The sequence below is a fragment of the Lactuca sativa genome, chromosome 3, assembly GCF_002870075.4.
Source record: "Lactuca sativa cultivar Salinas chromosome 3, Lsat_Salinas_v11, whole genome shotgun sequence".
Classification (NCBI taxonomy): domain Eukaryota; kingdom Viridiplantae; phylum Streptophyta; class Magnoliopsida; order Asterales; family Asteraceae; genus Lactuca; species Lactuca sativa.
In genome coordinates, this window is record NC_056625.2 from 82,157,995 (window position 1) to 82,169,965 (window position 11,971).

The 11,971-nt window shown below is 37.1% G+C and overlaps 2 protein-coding genes across 2 annotated transcripts; both read right to left on the bottom strand.

The window, feature by feature from the left end:
* Nucleotides 1-3,664: 3,664 nt before the first annotated feature.
* LOC111904609 (mediator of RNA polymerase II transcription subunit 25) lies at nucleotides 3,665-7,238 on the bottom strand. The gene is made up of 12 exons (XM_042900211.2): nucleotides 6,611-7,238; nucleotides 6,193-6,256; nucleotides 5,958-6,088; nucleotides 5,716-5,886; nucleotides 5,566-5,631; nucleotides 5,059-5,490; nucleotides 4,929-4,982; nucleotides 4,819-4,847; nucleotides 4,644-4,712; nucleotides 4,224-4,317; nucleotides 4,045-4,134; nucleotides 3,665-3,954 (listed from the first exon to the last, which is right to left on the bottom strand). Exons 1-12 carry the CDS (start codon nucleotides 6,740-6,742, stop codon nucleotides 3,931-3,933), a joined length of 1,356 nt encoding a protein of 451 aa, XP_042756145.2. The 5' UTR covers nucleotides 6,743-7,238; the 3' UTR covers nucleotides 3,665-3,930.
* A 593-nt stretch (nucleotides 7,239-7,831) lies between these two features.
* On the bottom strand, nucleotides 7,832-9,077 carry LOC111904561 (probable galacturonosyltransferase-like 3). Its single transcript, XM_023900314.2, has one exon. It carries the CDS (start codon nucleotides 9,041-9,043, stop codon nucleotides 8,039-8,041), a length of 1,005 nt encoding a protein of 334 aa, XP_023756082.1. The 5' UTR covers nucleotides 9,044-9,077; the 3' UTR covers nucleotides 7,832-8,038.
* Between the last annotated feature and the right edge of the window lie 2,894 nt (nucleotides 9,078-11,971).

The following is an 11,971-nucleotide window of genomic DNA, read 5'->3' on the forward strand; positions in this document are numbered from 1 at the left end:
GAGTCGGGCAGGGGCCAAAAACTCGATTTTCATCAAATAAAGCAGTTAAGCATCACATACAACTGAAACCAATCAAGTCTCTGATACCACTGATGGGTTTTAGACATAAGAAACAATCCTATGTGCTCATACAAACCCTAATGCTTGGATCTAGGTTTCTCTATTGTACATGCTTTGAATCCAAGACTAATAAACTTACATCTAACATATTATAAACTGAATTCGGGTTTATAGAATTACCTTTTCTTGTTATATAGCAATAACAATCAATTCCTTGCTTGGATTGGCCTTAGAAAGCTTAGTGCCTCAAGTGCTGCACCTCTAATGGAGTCACAAACACCATATACAACTTGGATGAAGAGGAGTAGAAAGGAGGCTTCCCAAAAACGACTAGAAACCCTAAAGAATCAGTTGTCCACGTTTTGGGAGCCTAAGGGGTCCTTTATATACTTGTGTGGGCTGCTAGGGTTTCAGTCAAAACCCTAATGGACAGCTTAAACTCTAAGCAGCCCATGGAACCTTCTGGATAAGGCCATGGACGAAAATATGATGGGCTTCCATCATAATTCCGTTCACCCCTTATTCCTTTAGCATTCCTTAGCCCAATAACTCAATTATCCAATAATTGCAGTCCAGTCCCCTAAATTTAATTAATCTCTTTTAGCCACAACATTAATTCATAATTAATTATTGACTAATATTAATTAAACAATATGATTTCTCCTTTAATATATTATTCTCATAATATATTAATAAATCATATTTAAACCTTTCTCTCATTAATTCATCCTACATATTGCTATGGTGAAGGCAACCCAAAAGGACCATGCTCATAATCGGGTCAAGTACATACCAAAATAGTTATGGACTTAGACACTAATCCAACAGTTATATCCATTTGAAAAGACTAATTTGCCCTCGTTGTTGGAGAAACCCTAAAGTGTCACCTTCCTAACATTCACTTCATCTTCTTGTCTCATCCCTACCGTTGCCGCCCCTACTTATATGTGTAGGAATCAAAATCTTAAGTATGGAATAAGTGGTGGAATCATAAGCTTGCTATCGGAATCATAACCTCGGTGTCAGAATCAAAAGGTTTATATAGGAATCCAAACGTCTATGTCAGAATTGAAATCGAATTGCTAGAATCAAAACCGAATCATGTTGTTTAAGATAGGCAATAGAGCTGAAGTATCCATCACCGAAACAAGGTTTGAAGAATTCTACTACTTTGCCTATGTCATCTCTGTTTTAACCGATCGAAAGGTCATCGTTCAGTATCAAACCCTTCTAAATGATGATGATTTATGTTGATGATTTTTTTGTCACCAGACATTTTGTGTAATTATGATTAATATGTGAGTTAAAGGGATTATGATTTGTACTATATATTATATGTTCGGTGTGTGAAGAGTGCATGTATATATAAGATCAAACTATAAGCCGATACACAAAATAAGGGGGGTCAATGGGGTCGTGCTCGCATCCCTTTGCAGGGTCCTAGGGGGAACTCCCCTAGCAGGGTCCAAGGTGCAGATCCCCTGGTGGGGTCTAGGGGAAAATTGGTAAATCTCGTCAGTTTTGGAAACCATCGATCATGCCATTAATTTCAGGACTCCTTGAGTAATTTAGAAACGACAACCATAATTGCAACCAAACTATCATGTATAAATACAATTCTTCTCTTTGAGTCGGAGATACCCTTTCTCGTCTCTTATTCTTCTCTGAAGAACTCAAAATTCTTCTGGCAGTTTGGCTTATGTTTATGTGCAAAGATTCGTAAGTGTCCATTTGGATCATCCTTGATTGGATTTCTTGTAACCAGATCATATGGTAGAAATATTAGTTCGAACCTACGCGATCCACATGGAATCAAGATTTCCACCCTAAACCCTTATATACCCTTACAGATTATGGTCTCCTCCGGGATATTGTCTTATTGGATAAGAGTCGGTCAATTCTTCCTGAAATTCTAGCAAGTGACTTTTTTGTAGGAGATGCTGTATAGTAGGTGCAAACCATATGAGATGGATGGTGGGTGGGCAAGATCTGTTGAAAAGAAGGAGAATGTTCTTGGTGTATTTTCAGTATCCAATGGATGAAATTTTGTTCCGACTAGAACTGTTAATGGTCCACCAAGAATGGGACAATGATGTCTATGTTTATTCAAATATAAAGTCTGTGATGTTGTTATCGTGGAGATTTTGTGTGCTTTGTTGGTAATGTTTGTAACGAGGATATGTATTAAGTTTCCATTGTTTGTGTTTTGTCCTTGTTTTTTTACCATAAACAGTGTGGTTTGTTGGTAATGTTTTTGAACATAAAACCAATTAAGCTTCGTTTCATTGGTTGTGTAATTGGATTGCTTGTGTGCTTTGTTGGCAACTAATGATGTGGAACTTGAAACATATATTTTACTTGTTGTGGCCAAGGTATTATGGTTAGCTAAAATGTTAGAATGATTTTTATTTCTAATAAAAAAATGATGCAAGTTAAGAAAATGTATTATGGTTTGGTATTATGTAGATTAGTTGTTGTGTGAAAGTAATAAGTGATGACACAGTTAGAGTATGGGGATTTCAAATTGGTAGTGGTGGTAGGAGTGAGGTAGCATGAGTTGTGTTGTGGTGGTTGTGGCAGGAGTGGTGTTGACGTGGTTGAGATGTTGGTGGCAAGAATAATGAGGTGACAAAATCGGTGTTGTGGTGGTGGCAAGAGTGGTGTTGTGGTGGTTGTGATGGTGGCATTAGGTGTGATGGTGGTGGGTGGAATAGGGGTGCAAACAAGCCAAGCTACTCGCGAGCTACTCGGGATCGGATCGTTAAAAGCTCGACTCGAAATCGATTTTAAACGAGCCCGAGCCGAGCTCGAGCTTAATATTAAGCTCGTTTATTAAACGAGCTCAAGCTTGAGCCTATGTCATTAAGCTCGATTAGGCTCGCGAGCCTAAACGAGCCTTTGTATAATATAATTTATTATTATTTATATATATTAAAATAAAAATATATTAGAGGAATTACGGATTTAGGGTATTAGTAAACGAGCTTCTTAACGAGCTCGAGCCGAACTTAAGCTTATTTAGGCACGTCAGATAAAAAACGAGTCGAGCCCGAGCCCGAGCCGAACTTGGATAATTCTTTACGAGCTCGAGCCGAGCTCAATACAAGAAAGCTCAAATCGAGCCGAGCTCGAGCTCGAGCCTCATATAACTTAAACGAGCCTTAGCCGAGCCTGGCCAGGCTCGGGCTCGGCTCGTTTGCACCCCTAAGGTGGAGGTTATGGTTGTGGTATTAGTGATGACTGGAATTGTTATTTGTAGTGATTAGTGATTAGTAGTTCCAATTAGTAAATACAAGGGCAAATTAGTCATATTTAAAAAAAAAACTAACATCCAAGTTGTTCGATTAACTCCTAAAAGACCACCGGTGCAACAAATGCAAACTTGGTTCAGCCATGTAAAAAATCCAATACTAAAACCAAATGTGTGGGTTTAGGAAAACCACAGGACCAAATGTGTAATTCACACTAGAAAAACTTATATATTTAAGAATTTTTGTTTTTTCTTATACTCTAGATTTAAATTTAAAAATTGAAATATAGAACTACCATTATTCAAACATTGAAATCTAATAAAAAGGAAACTTGAAGATTTTTATGCTAAAGAGTTGTACTCTAAATCGGAACAAATTTACACATTATCATCTAAAAAGCATCCAATCTAGACACTAAAAAGAGTCGTATCTTCACCAAAATATGAACATGCATGCGATTGCTATAGCAACAACATCAATCTCAAAAGAGTCATCAACACTGCACAATATGAACAACATACAACTCTACCACTGCACAAACATTTTATTTTAAACCTTTCACTTTACAAAAGTCAGACTTTGTGTCCCTTTCCAAGAATCTAATTGCATTTTCCCCCTCCTACTTTTCATATTTCACCATTTCCTATCTCACACAAACACAAATATTCCACTTGTGTCAAACTATATATATATATATATAAATAGAATAATTGATTTATGTTTACTTAATTACCTGAGGTAAAACCATTCCTACCAACCGATTTATTCTATCAGCTGTTACACACAACAACAGTGCCTGTGATGGTAACTTTATCACCATACACTGCATAAATAGAAAAATATATAAAACTTATGTAAACACATACAATTAAATATAAGCAAAAATTTTGATTTTAATTTGAGATGACTTACGAGCTTCTTCTCTTGTAATCGTCCAAGAAAAGTTGAATGCTCATTCAATGCTCGGAAAACAATATGATCTACCTTTCCAGTGAATTTCCTGCAACTATTTTTGAGAAAATTACATTTTGATCCCTGTGGTTTGATTTTATTTCCCGTTTCGTCCCTATCAGACATAAAATGACTAAACTTCCCATATAAAATTACTTTTAGAAATTGATAAACAAAAAAAAAAGTAAAAGAAACAATATGACAAGGACAATTTAGTCATTGTATGTCTGTTAGGAACCAAAACCAAAATAAACTCAAACCGCAGGGTTGTCAGGGTTATAATTGAAAACAATCACATAACCACAGGGATCAAAAATGCAATTTTGTCAAAATATTTATGGATCAGAATAAATAGATCAATTTATAAGGTAGATCATATACTTATTTATCATTTCTTCTTCAGGTATAAGCGTATCTATTTGCATTGTCAATGGCCAATCTTTTGCAATCCTGAGAGAGTGTGTAAATAATATCAACAGATGAAAACAATATTTATGTTTTTCATTATTCTTTTAATTTAATTTTATGCATCAACTAATTGAAGCAATTTACTTACAACTCAGAAGTTTGGGGATTCCTGTATCCCTGCAATAAAAAAAACACAAGGCTTCAATTGTAATTTTGATCTTATAAAATAAAGGACAGGTGGCATGTTTTGAGACATACTTGTAATTTGGTAATAAAGACAGAGTTCCCTTGGCTTTCAACAGTTAAGTCTCCCTGAATCACACAACATGTTATATTTTTATTCCAACTAATTAACCAATTTCAATTACATTAAAAATGCAAATTTTACCTCCCATAGTTTTACATATAACCTCGATGAATCTGATTTAAGTGCACTTGATGTTTGTTGTGTGGGGCCCACAGTAGTTGCCACGCTGTCATTTACCTCAGTAGAATCCATTTCAGATGTGGGCATTGTTGTACTTGAAGTCCCTGGTAATGTTGCTGACTCAGCTTCCCCAGATGACGTGGGGTTTCCATTCAGGGGCTTTTTCGTAATTGTAAAATTTTGCAGATTATCATTCGTTGATGTAGTTTGAGGTGGCCCTGAAACTGGAGTAACATCTGTTTCTGTAGGGGTTTGATTCGAGGGCAAATTTGTAATTTCTGGTTGAGTTAAAGCATCACGAGCCACCATAAAACCTTCTGAAATAAGAACTAGATAATTTGGATTCTTCATAATATCAATAGTAGGATCGGTTTCTGAAGGGTTCCTTTTTGCCTGAAAAATCAAGGGCAATTTAGTAAATAAAACAAGAAAGTTAATAAGGACAAGAGGGGATTAATTAGTAATTACTGCATTGTAGATTGCTCTAAGTTTTGGAAGCTGTCTTGGACATATAACTGATAGGGAAACTAAACACTGCAACAAAAGAGAACTAACAAATATGAAATATGAGCAGAGTACAATCATTAATTACTAAAATGCCACTGATAGTGATAACACCTTTTTGAAATATTGAGCAACTGTTTCAGCATCAGATAAAGGGCTATCTGATTGCATCTCAATATAATCTGGTGGTATGTAAATTGGTGTAGGAAGTGGATATGGATTACTTGCAGCAACAAGGATACAATGCCTTTGATGATTTTGAATCCCATGTAAAGAAGGAAACATCTGTTCATCATAAATACTGAATTTAAGCCATATGAAGCAATAAAGATGTTGACTCGAAAGTCAAACCATACCATTAGAACTTCAGCAAGTCCTTCTGCAATTGCAGCATCACAAAAACCACCACCACTGAAGTTAATAGCTGATAACCATTCCAGAAACATGTTCATGTTTTTTGTCCAGCCACTTCTTTGTATCAAGCATGCTGCTCAATTACATAAAGCAAATTTGAGGATTGAGATATATACATAGATATAAATGTAAATAAAGCTTATGATATTCAAAAAGGAAAGATACATAATTACATACCACTGTAAGATCCATGAGCATTGAAATTCACAAGAGCCATTTCAACAGTAGGACTATCTGGATTCTGCATATGAGGAGGAAAAGGATAAATGAATCAAAATTTGACAAAATGGAGACTATAGATTGTGTATGAGCAATGCAGGCTTACCTTATCTTCATCACCACATAAAGACCTGCATGAATAAATAAAAAAATTAGGGGAAAATGCAAGTTGTCAACAATCTAATGCTGAACGAATGAACCAATGTAAAATCAAATAAGAACTAAATACGAATTCTAAGTTAAATAGATTCGGTGATGATAGAATTGTAGATTATGTAGCCAAGAAGCTTCGTCACGATTGTAATTATTAACACCAAAACCAAAAGGTAATTTAATTACGATGATAAATGTATGTATTTAGAACTTAGATTTTCACATAATTTGAAATCGTAGACTGGATAAAGTACCTGATGATTTTCTCGAGATAATCGGTGACAATGGTGCGCCAGTGAGGACCCAAAGCGGCAGTGCCTTCAACCACGACGACGAGTTGCTTCGTCTCCGTCATCTGTTGGTGGATTCGATTAAGTACACATCCTCAACAATCAATTAAGCACACTCCGATACGGATAAACTATCTTCCTAACTAAAACGTAAAAGGACGAAATGATTGGCAAGTTTTACACAAAAATTGTCGAGTGTTTCGAGTTCGATACTTACTGATTTCGTCTCTGAAGTTTTACTCATTTCGCGAAAAATTTCATTTTTTCTTCTCAACTTAGAATTCAGATTTGGAAGGTGGTTTGATTTTCTGTTGAAAACCGAAGGAAGATGGATACGAAGGGGGTTTTGTCATGCAATTGCAAGGTGACGGTAGCCATGGTTATAAAACTGCTTTCATAATAGGTGCTTCAAAGTCCGTACAACGGATCAGGCCAAGCCCAATCATTAGGCCCAATATCATGCAATTATGCAAATGCAAGTTTATGGATAAGAATTCATATAATCTAAAATGTAAATTTCAACAAATTCTCAAATTACACATTTATAAAAAAAAAAAAAAAAAAAAAGTATTCATCAAAAAGGTAATCCGGCTTTAAAAGCGTACTTTTACAAATAAAAATTGTAGTTTATGAATTATTATTATAGTATTTTATGAATTATTGTGATAAATAACAAGTAGTGAATCTTAAAAAAGTTGTATATCATAAAAACAGACAATTTTAACAAGTCCATTAAATAGAAATTAATATATTGTAATTAATGAAATAGTTTTATGTTGAAAAAAGAAATCAGATAACCGTTTTATGAAATAAAATATGGGTGATATTCGATTTATCATGGATACCAAAGGTAAATCAATGAATCATACATATGTAAAAAAAAAAAAAAAAAAAATCATAACGTTTGTGTTTTATAGCATGTGAACATAATTTATCCCTTGATAACGACTGTCTCACTGTCCAATCTTTTCATCTCCATTAGTTATAGTTATAGTCTTCCTTAGGTCGGCTTGTGGACCATTGAGCATTGATGTTAATAACAAATTTATTCATTTTTTCCATTAAGAAATCATTTTATACATGCAAGAATTAATATGTTATGAGAAGTGCCCCTTATTGCAAGACATAAAGATTATCCAAAACATTTTTGATGGTATGGTTAACGTGTAAAACATACATTAAAAAGTTTGTTTAACAAAATTTTTACATTTTTTGATTTAATAATAAGGTACCCCATCCCTCTATCCCAAGACAAAGCCATCACGACGTTATCAATTATCATCCCAATATACCACCGACGCAGATAAGAACCCACAAAATGTGACAGAATTACTAAATTGCATCATTTTTCAGCATTAAATTCACATGTCTGAAATCAACGACCCCTGTTTAACGAGATCATAAGGAGCCCACAATCCATCCAGTGGACACGCCCGCTTCGAATCCAACCTTAGCCACGGCTTCCCTTTTCCACTCCAGTGAAGCAAACTCACCGGACCCGGATGTAAATCCCGACACAACCCTTCCACGTTATCTCCGCCGAGCCCATGTTGATTCCAACGGTGCTCCACCGCCTCCACATCTCCGGCGAATACTAGCAGAAACGGAGGTAGCGAACCCAGTTCATAAATCCGATACTTTTTTTGTATCTCCATCCATCTCTCCAGTTTTTCAGTTATCTTAAACCTCCTCCATTTCATCAAATCAATCACCATTACGCCGGTGTTGAAATAGCACGGATTTGCAAGACGGTTTTTGAATACACCGGAGAAATATGGGTTTGACCAGAAATTAGTCGTGAAGTAGTGGGTGAAGTTTGCGTGGCAGTATTCCGGTGCTCCGAGTACGTGGGTGTTGAGGTTTATTTCCCAGAGCTTGACAACATCGTCTACGACGATGACGTCGGAGTCGAAGTAGATGACACGGTGGACGGTGTCAGGGAGGAGGTTGGCGAGGTAGACGCGGGCGTAATTGAGTGGTTGATCAAGTGCGCGGCGGATGGAGGTGGAGATTTTGTTTTTAACTAGTTCAGTGTTGAAGTGATGGAGGTGGAAGTTGAGGTAAGGAAATGTGGTTGTGATAGTGTGGTGGAGGGAGGAGGAGAGGCGGTGGGTGGTGAGGAAGTGGAAGACGGTGTTTTCCGGACAAGTTAAGTGTTGGATGATAGAGAAGACTCCGGCGATTGAACCACGGAGGTAGGTTGCGTCGAGAGTCATTGCTATGTGAATTATATCGTCGTTGCATCCTTCCCCGTTTCTAAACGCCGGTGCTTCTTGAAATTCCGGTAGGCGGAGGGCGGTGATGATGTTGATGAGGAGGACGAGGGTGATGGTGATGGTTAGGAGGTGGGGTGTTTTTTGTGTCATTGTGGTGTTATGATTTCTGCAATCTGTGTGATAATGATCATAATATTAATATTATTGGGGATATGAAGTGGGGTATAAATGGTAGTTAAAAAAAGATGTGGGGCCAAATGTGACTCTTATGATAAGTACAGGGGTAGAGAATGAATAAAGTGCCAGACTGGAATATAATTTGGTCTTTTGTGTCCCCGTGATTAATGTGGGGCTGAAGAGTAGGGATCTTGTGTTATTAGGTCCTAGGATAGGTTTTGATGTGGCTTTTTCCGGTTAGGATTGTGAATTCTAAGACGAAGTGGTATGGGTCACCCACAACGTCGTTAAGGCTGATATGACAGCTAATAACGTCGTGATAACATCAAAAACTCCGCCCTCCTTCTTGTTGTATCTTGTTGTGTTGCTTCTTGTTGTTTCCATGACCGGATGAAACGAGATCATCTATTGGCTGCACAAATTCTCTCTCTCTATCTCTCTCCTCTTAACGGGTGTTATAACATCATGAACCCCACCTCCTCTTCTTGTTGCTTCTTGTTATACACCACCAAAACGGGCCCATACCTAATAGTCTAAGAATGAGCAACGGGTCAAACCCGAACCGAACTGGCCCGAATACCGAAAACCAAAAACCGAAATTCATGAATTACTTTAACCGCAAACCAGACCGTTTTAGGGTATGTTGGTTTCGATTTCGGTCAGGTCCGATTCCAAATCACCAACCGAGTTTCTGTTTTTGGCCCAAATTGGCCATATGTTTTGGGGTTCATATATACTAACACATATAATAACCATGTACCAAACGAAGTTTATAACTTTATTTTTAACTTTATTTAAACTAATAGTATAAACTATTAATTTTTAAAATAAATATCAACTGAAAATAGTCATAATTTGTAATTTGAAGTCAAGAATTATAAAGTTTAAAGAAATTGCACAAGTCACACGTGGACAACATTATATTTTGCTTTGCACTTTTTGTAAGAACAATTACTTAAATTATGTTTGGACATTAACTACAAAACGAAACATAAACCGAAAAATATTAGTACACATAAAGTTCCAATTAGGCACTTAATTACAAAAACAAAGATCGATTGAAGTCCATATTACTAAAATATTATACTAAATCTAAGAAATACTTATATTTTATTTAGTGATCAGAACGTGTGTAACATCCAATTTAAAATAAGATAATTAAATAATGAACATGGAACCCGAGAAACAATTTGTATTATTATTATATGTTATTATTGTCCAAAATTAATTAATAATTGGTGAAGTGTTGGTTTCGGAAACCCAAATGTCGATGTTTGAATCTAGAGGGGGGGGGGGGGGGGGGGGAGGGGGGGGCTTAATATAAAAAGAAATTATGGGGAAGATCGTTGTCATCGCACGTACCTGTTTCTGTCGTGATTGATGGGGAAGATCGGCAGCGGGATGTCGAGAGAAGGGAGGGGCTGGCCATTGCCGCCATTAGCTAATGTTGTTGCCGGCTATTTCACTCACCGCCATCACCGCTCACCAGAGGAGGGTGTGGGTTAGTTCTTCAAGCAAGATGAAAGTGTAAGACTCTTCGGCTTATGGTGTGGGTCGTGTATGGTTTGCTGTTTGGCGGGATTTCAAGGAAAAAGTCGCTGCCACCACGTGTCATCGTCGGCCACCATAAGGTGGCTACGTGTGTGTGTCATTTATTAGTGTGTGTGTTATTTTTTTATTAAAGCATTGGAACATGTAATTAGAGATGCGAATAATGAAAAGAAAAAAAAACTCAAACCACCACCATAAGGTGGTGGCTGCCGCCTTCTGCCGCCACCGATCGCCGTGTCGGGTGGCAATGTGCTTTGATTGCGTTTGGACCTCGTTTGGGGATGTTTGGACAATGTGGAACCAAAGAAACCCTAATGGGTCCAAAGAAACCCTAGTGGGCCCAATGGAACCCTAATGGACCAATAAGGCCCAATATGATCTAAAAGTCCAGCCAATGGACTAATGAACTAGTATTAGATTGGTACCCAATTAGGGTTTGGAAAACCCTAATTGCATAAAACTCTAATTTTGGGAATTAATCGGGACACACACGAGAATATTTAATAACTTGAAATATCAAATAATAATTATTGGCAATTAACCTACGACAATATTGGACTTAATGGATTAAGTCCTTAGTGGATTAAGTTCTTAATGGGTTAAGTAGGAACACTTAACCCTAATCATCATTTCATGTGAAAGCCCTAATCTCACTTGGGCCTTGATTTGGGCCTTTCTATTGGGCTTTGGTGAATGGACTATTAATGGGCTTTTCAAGAATAAGTAAATGGACTAAATAACTGTATAGGTTTTAGGATAAGGTCCATGTAAGAGTCTTGGGCCCAATTTGGAAAAATTGGCCATAGATGGGTCATAATTGGGCCTTCATGATTATGTGATATTGGATCATGAGAATTGGATTGGAATAATGGGATGGGCCTTAAGGAAAGACCATGTAGAGGTCTGGGCCCAATTTAGAAAATTGGGCCATATGTTGGACTTTGGCCCATTATTTTACTTTTGGGATTTTGTGGTGTGAGTTAGACCTTGGGCTTGGAACCCGATTATTAATTGGGTATTGTTTTATGTTGACAGTGCGGGAATCTGTCAACCAACAACTGGGGTTGTATCTGCGGGACTTCAGTAGTGCCAGGTGAATTATCCTCACTATACTAAGGGGTCTAAGGCACCAAGGCCGACCCATTGGATTTGATATCCTAGTAGTGATTGATATGTTGAGTTAGAGTTAGTAACGTATGCCAGTTGATATGCTAGTCGGGTAGATTTATAGGACTACCTATGATATTGTATGATTATCTGTATGTGCATTAGTTATGATACATGTCGACATGTTATGTGGGATGGGTTGAGGTTGTACTGCTCCGTGCGGTAGCCAACAAACCCTAGAGT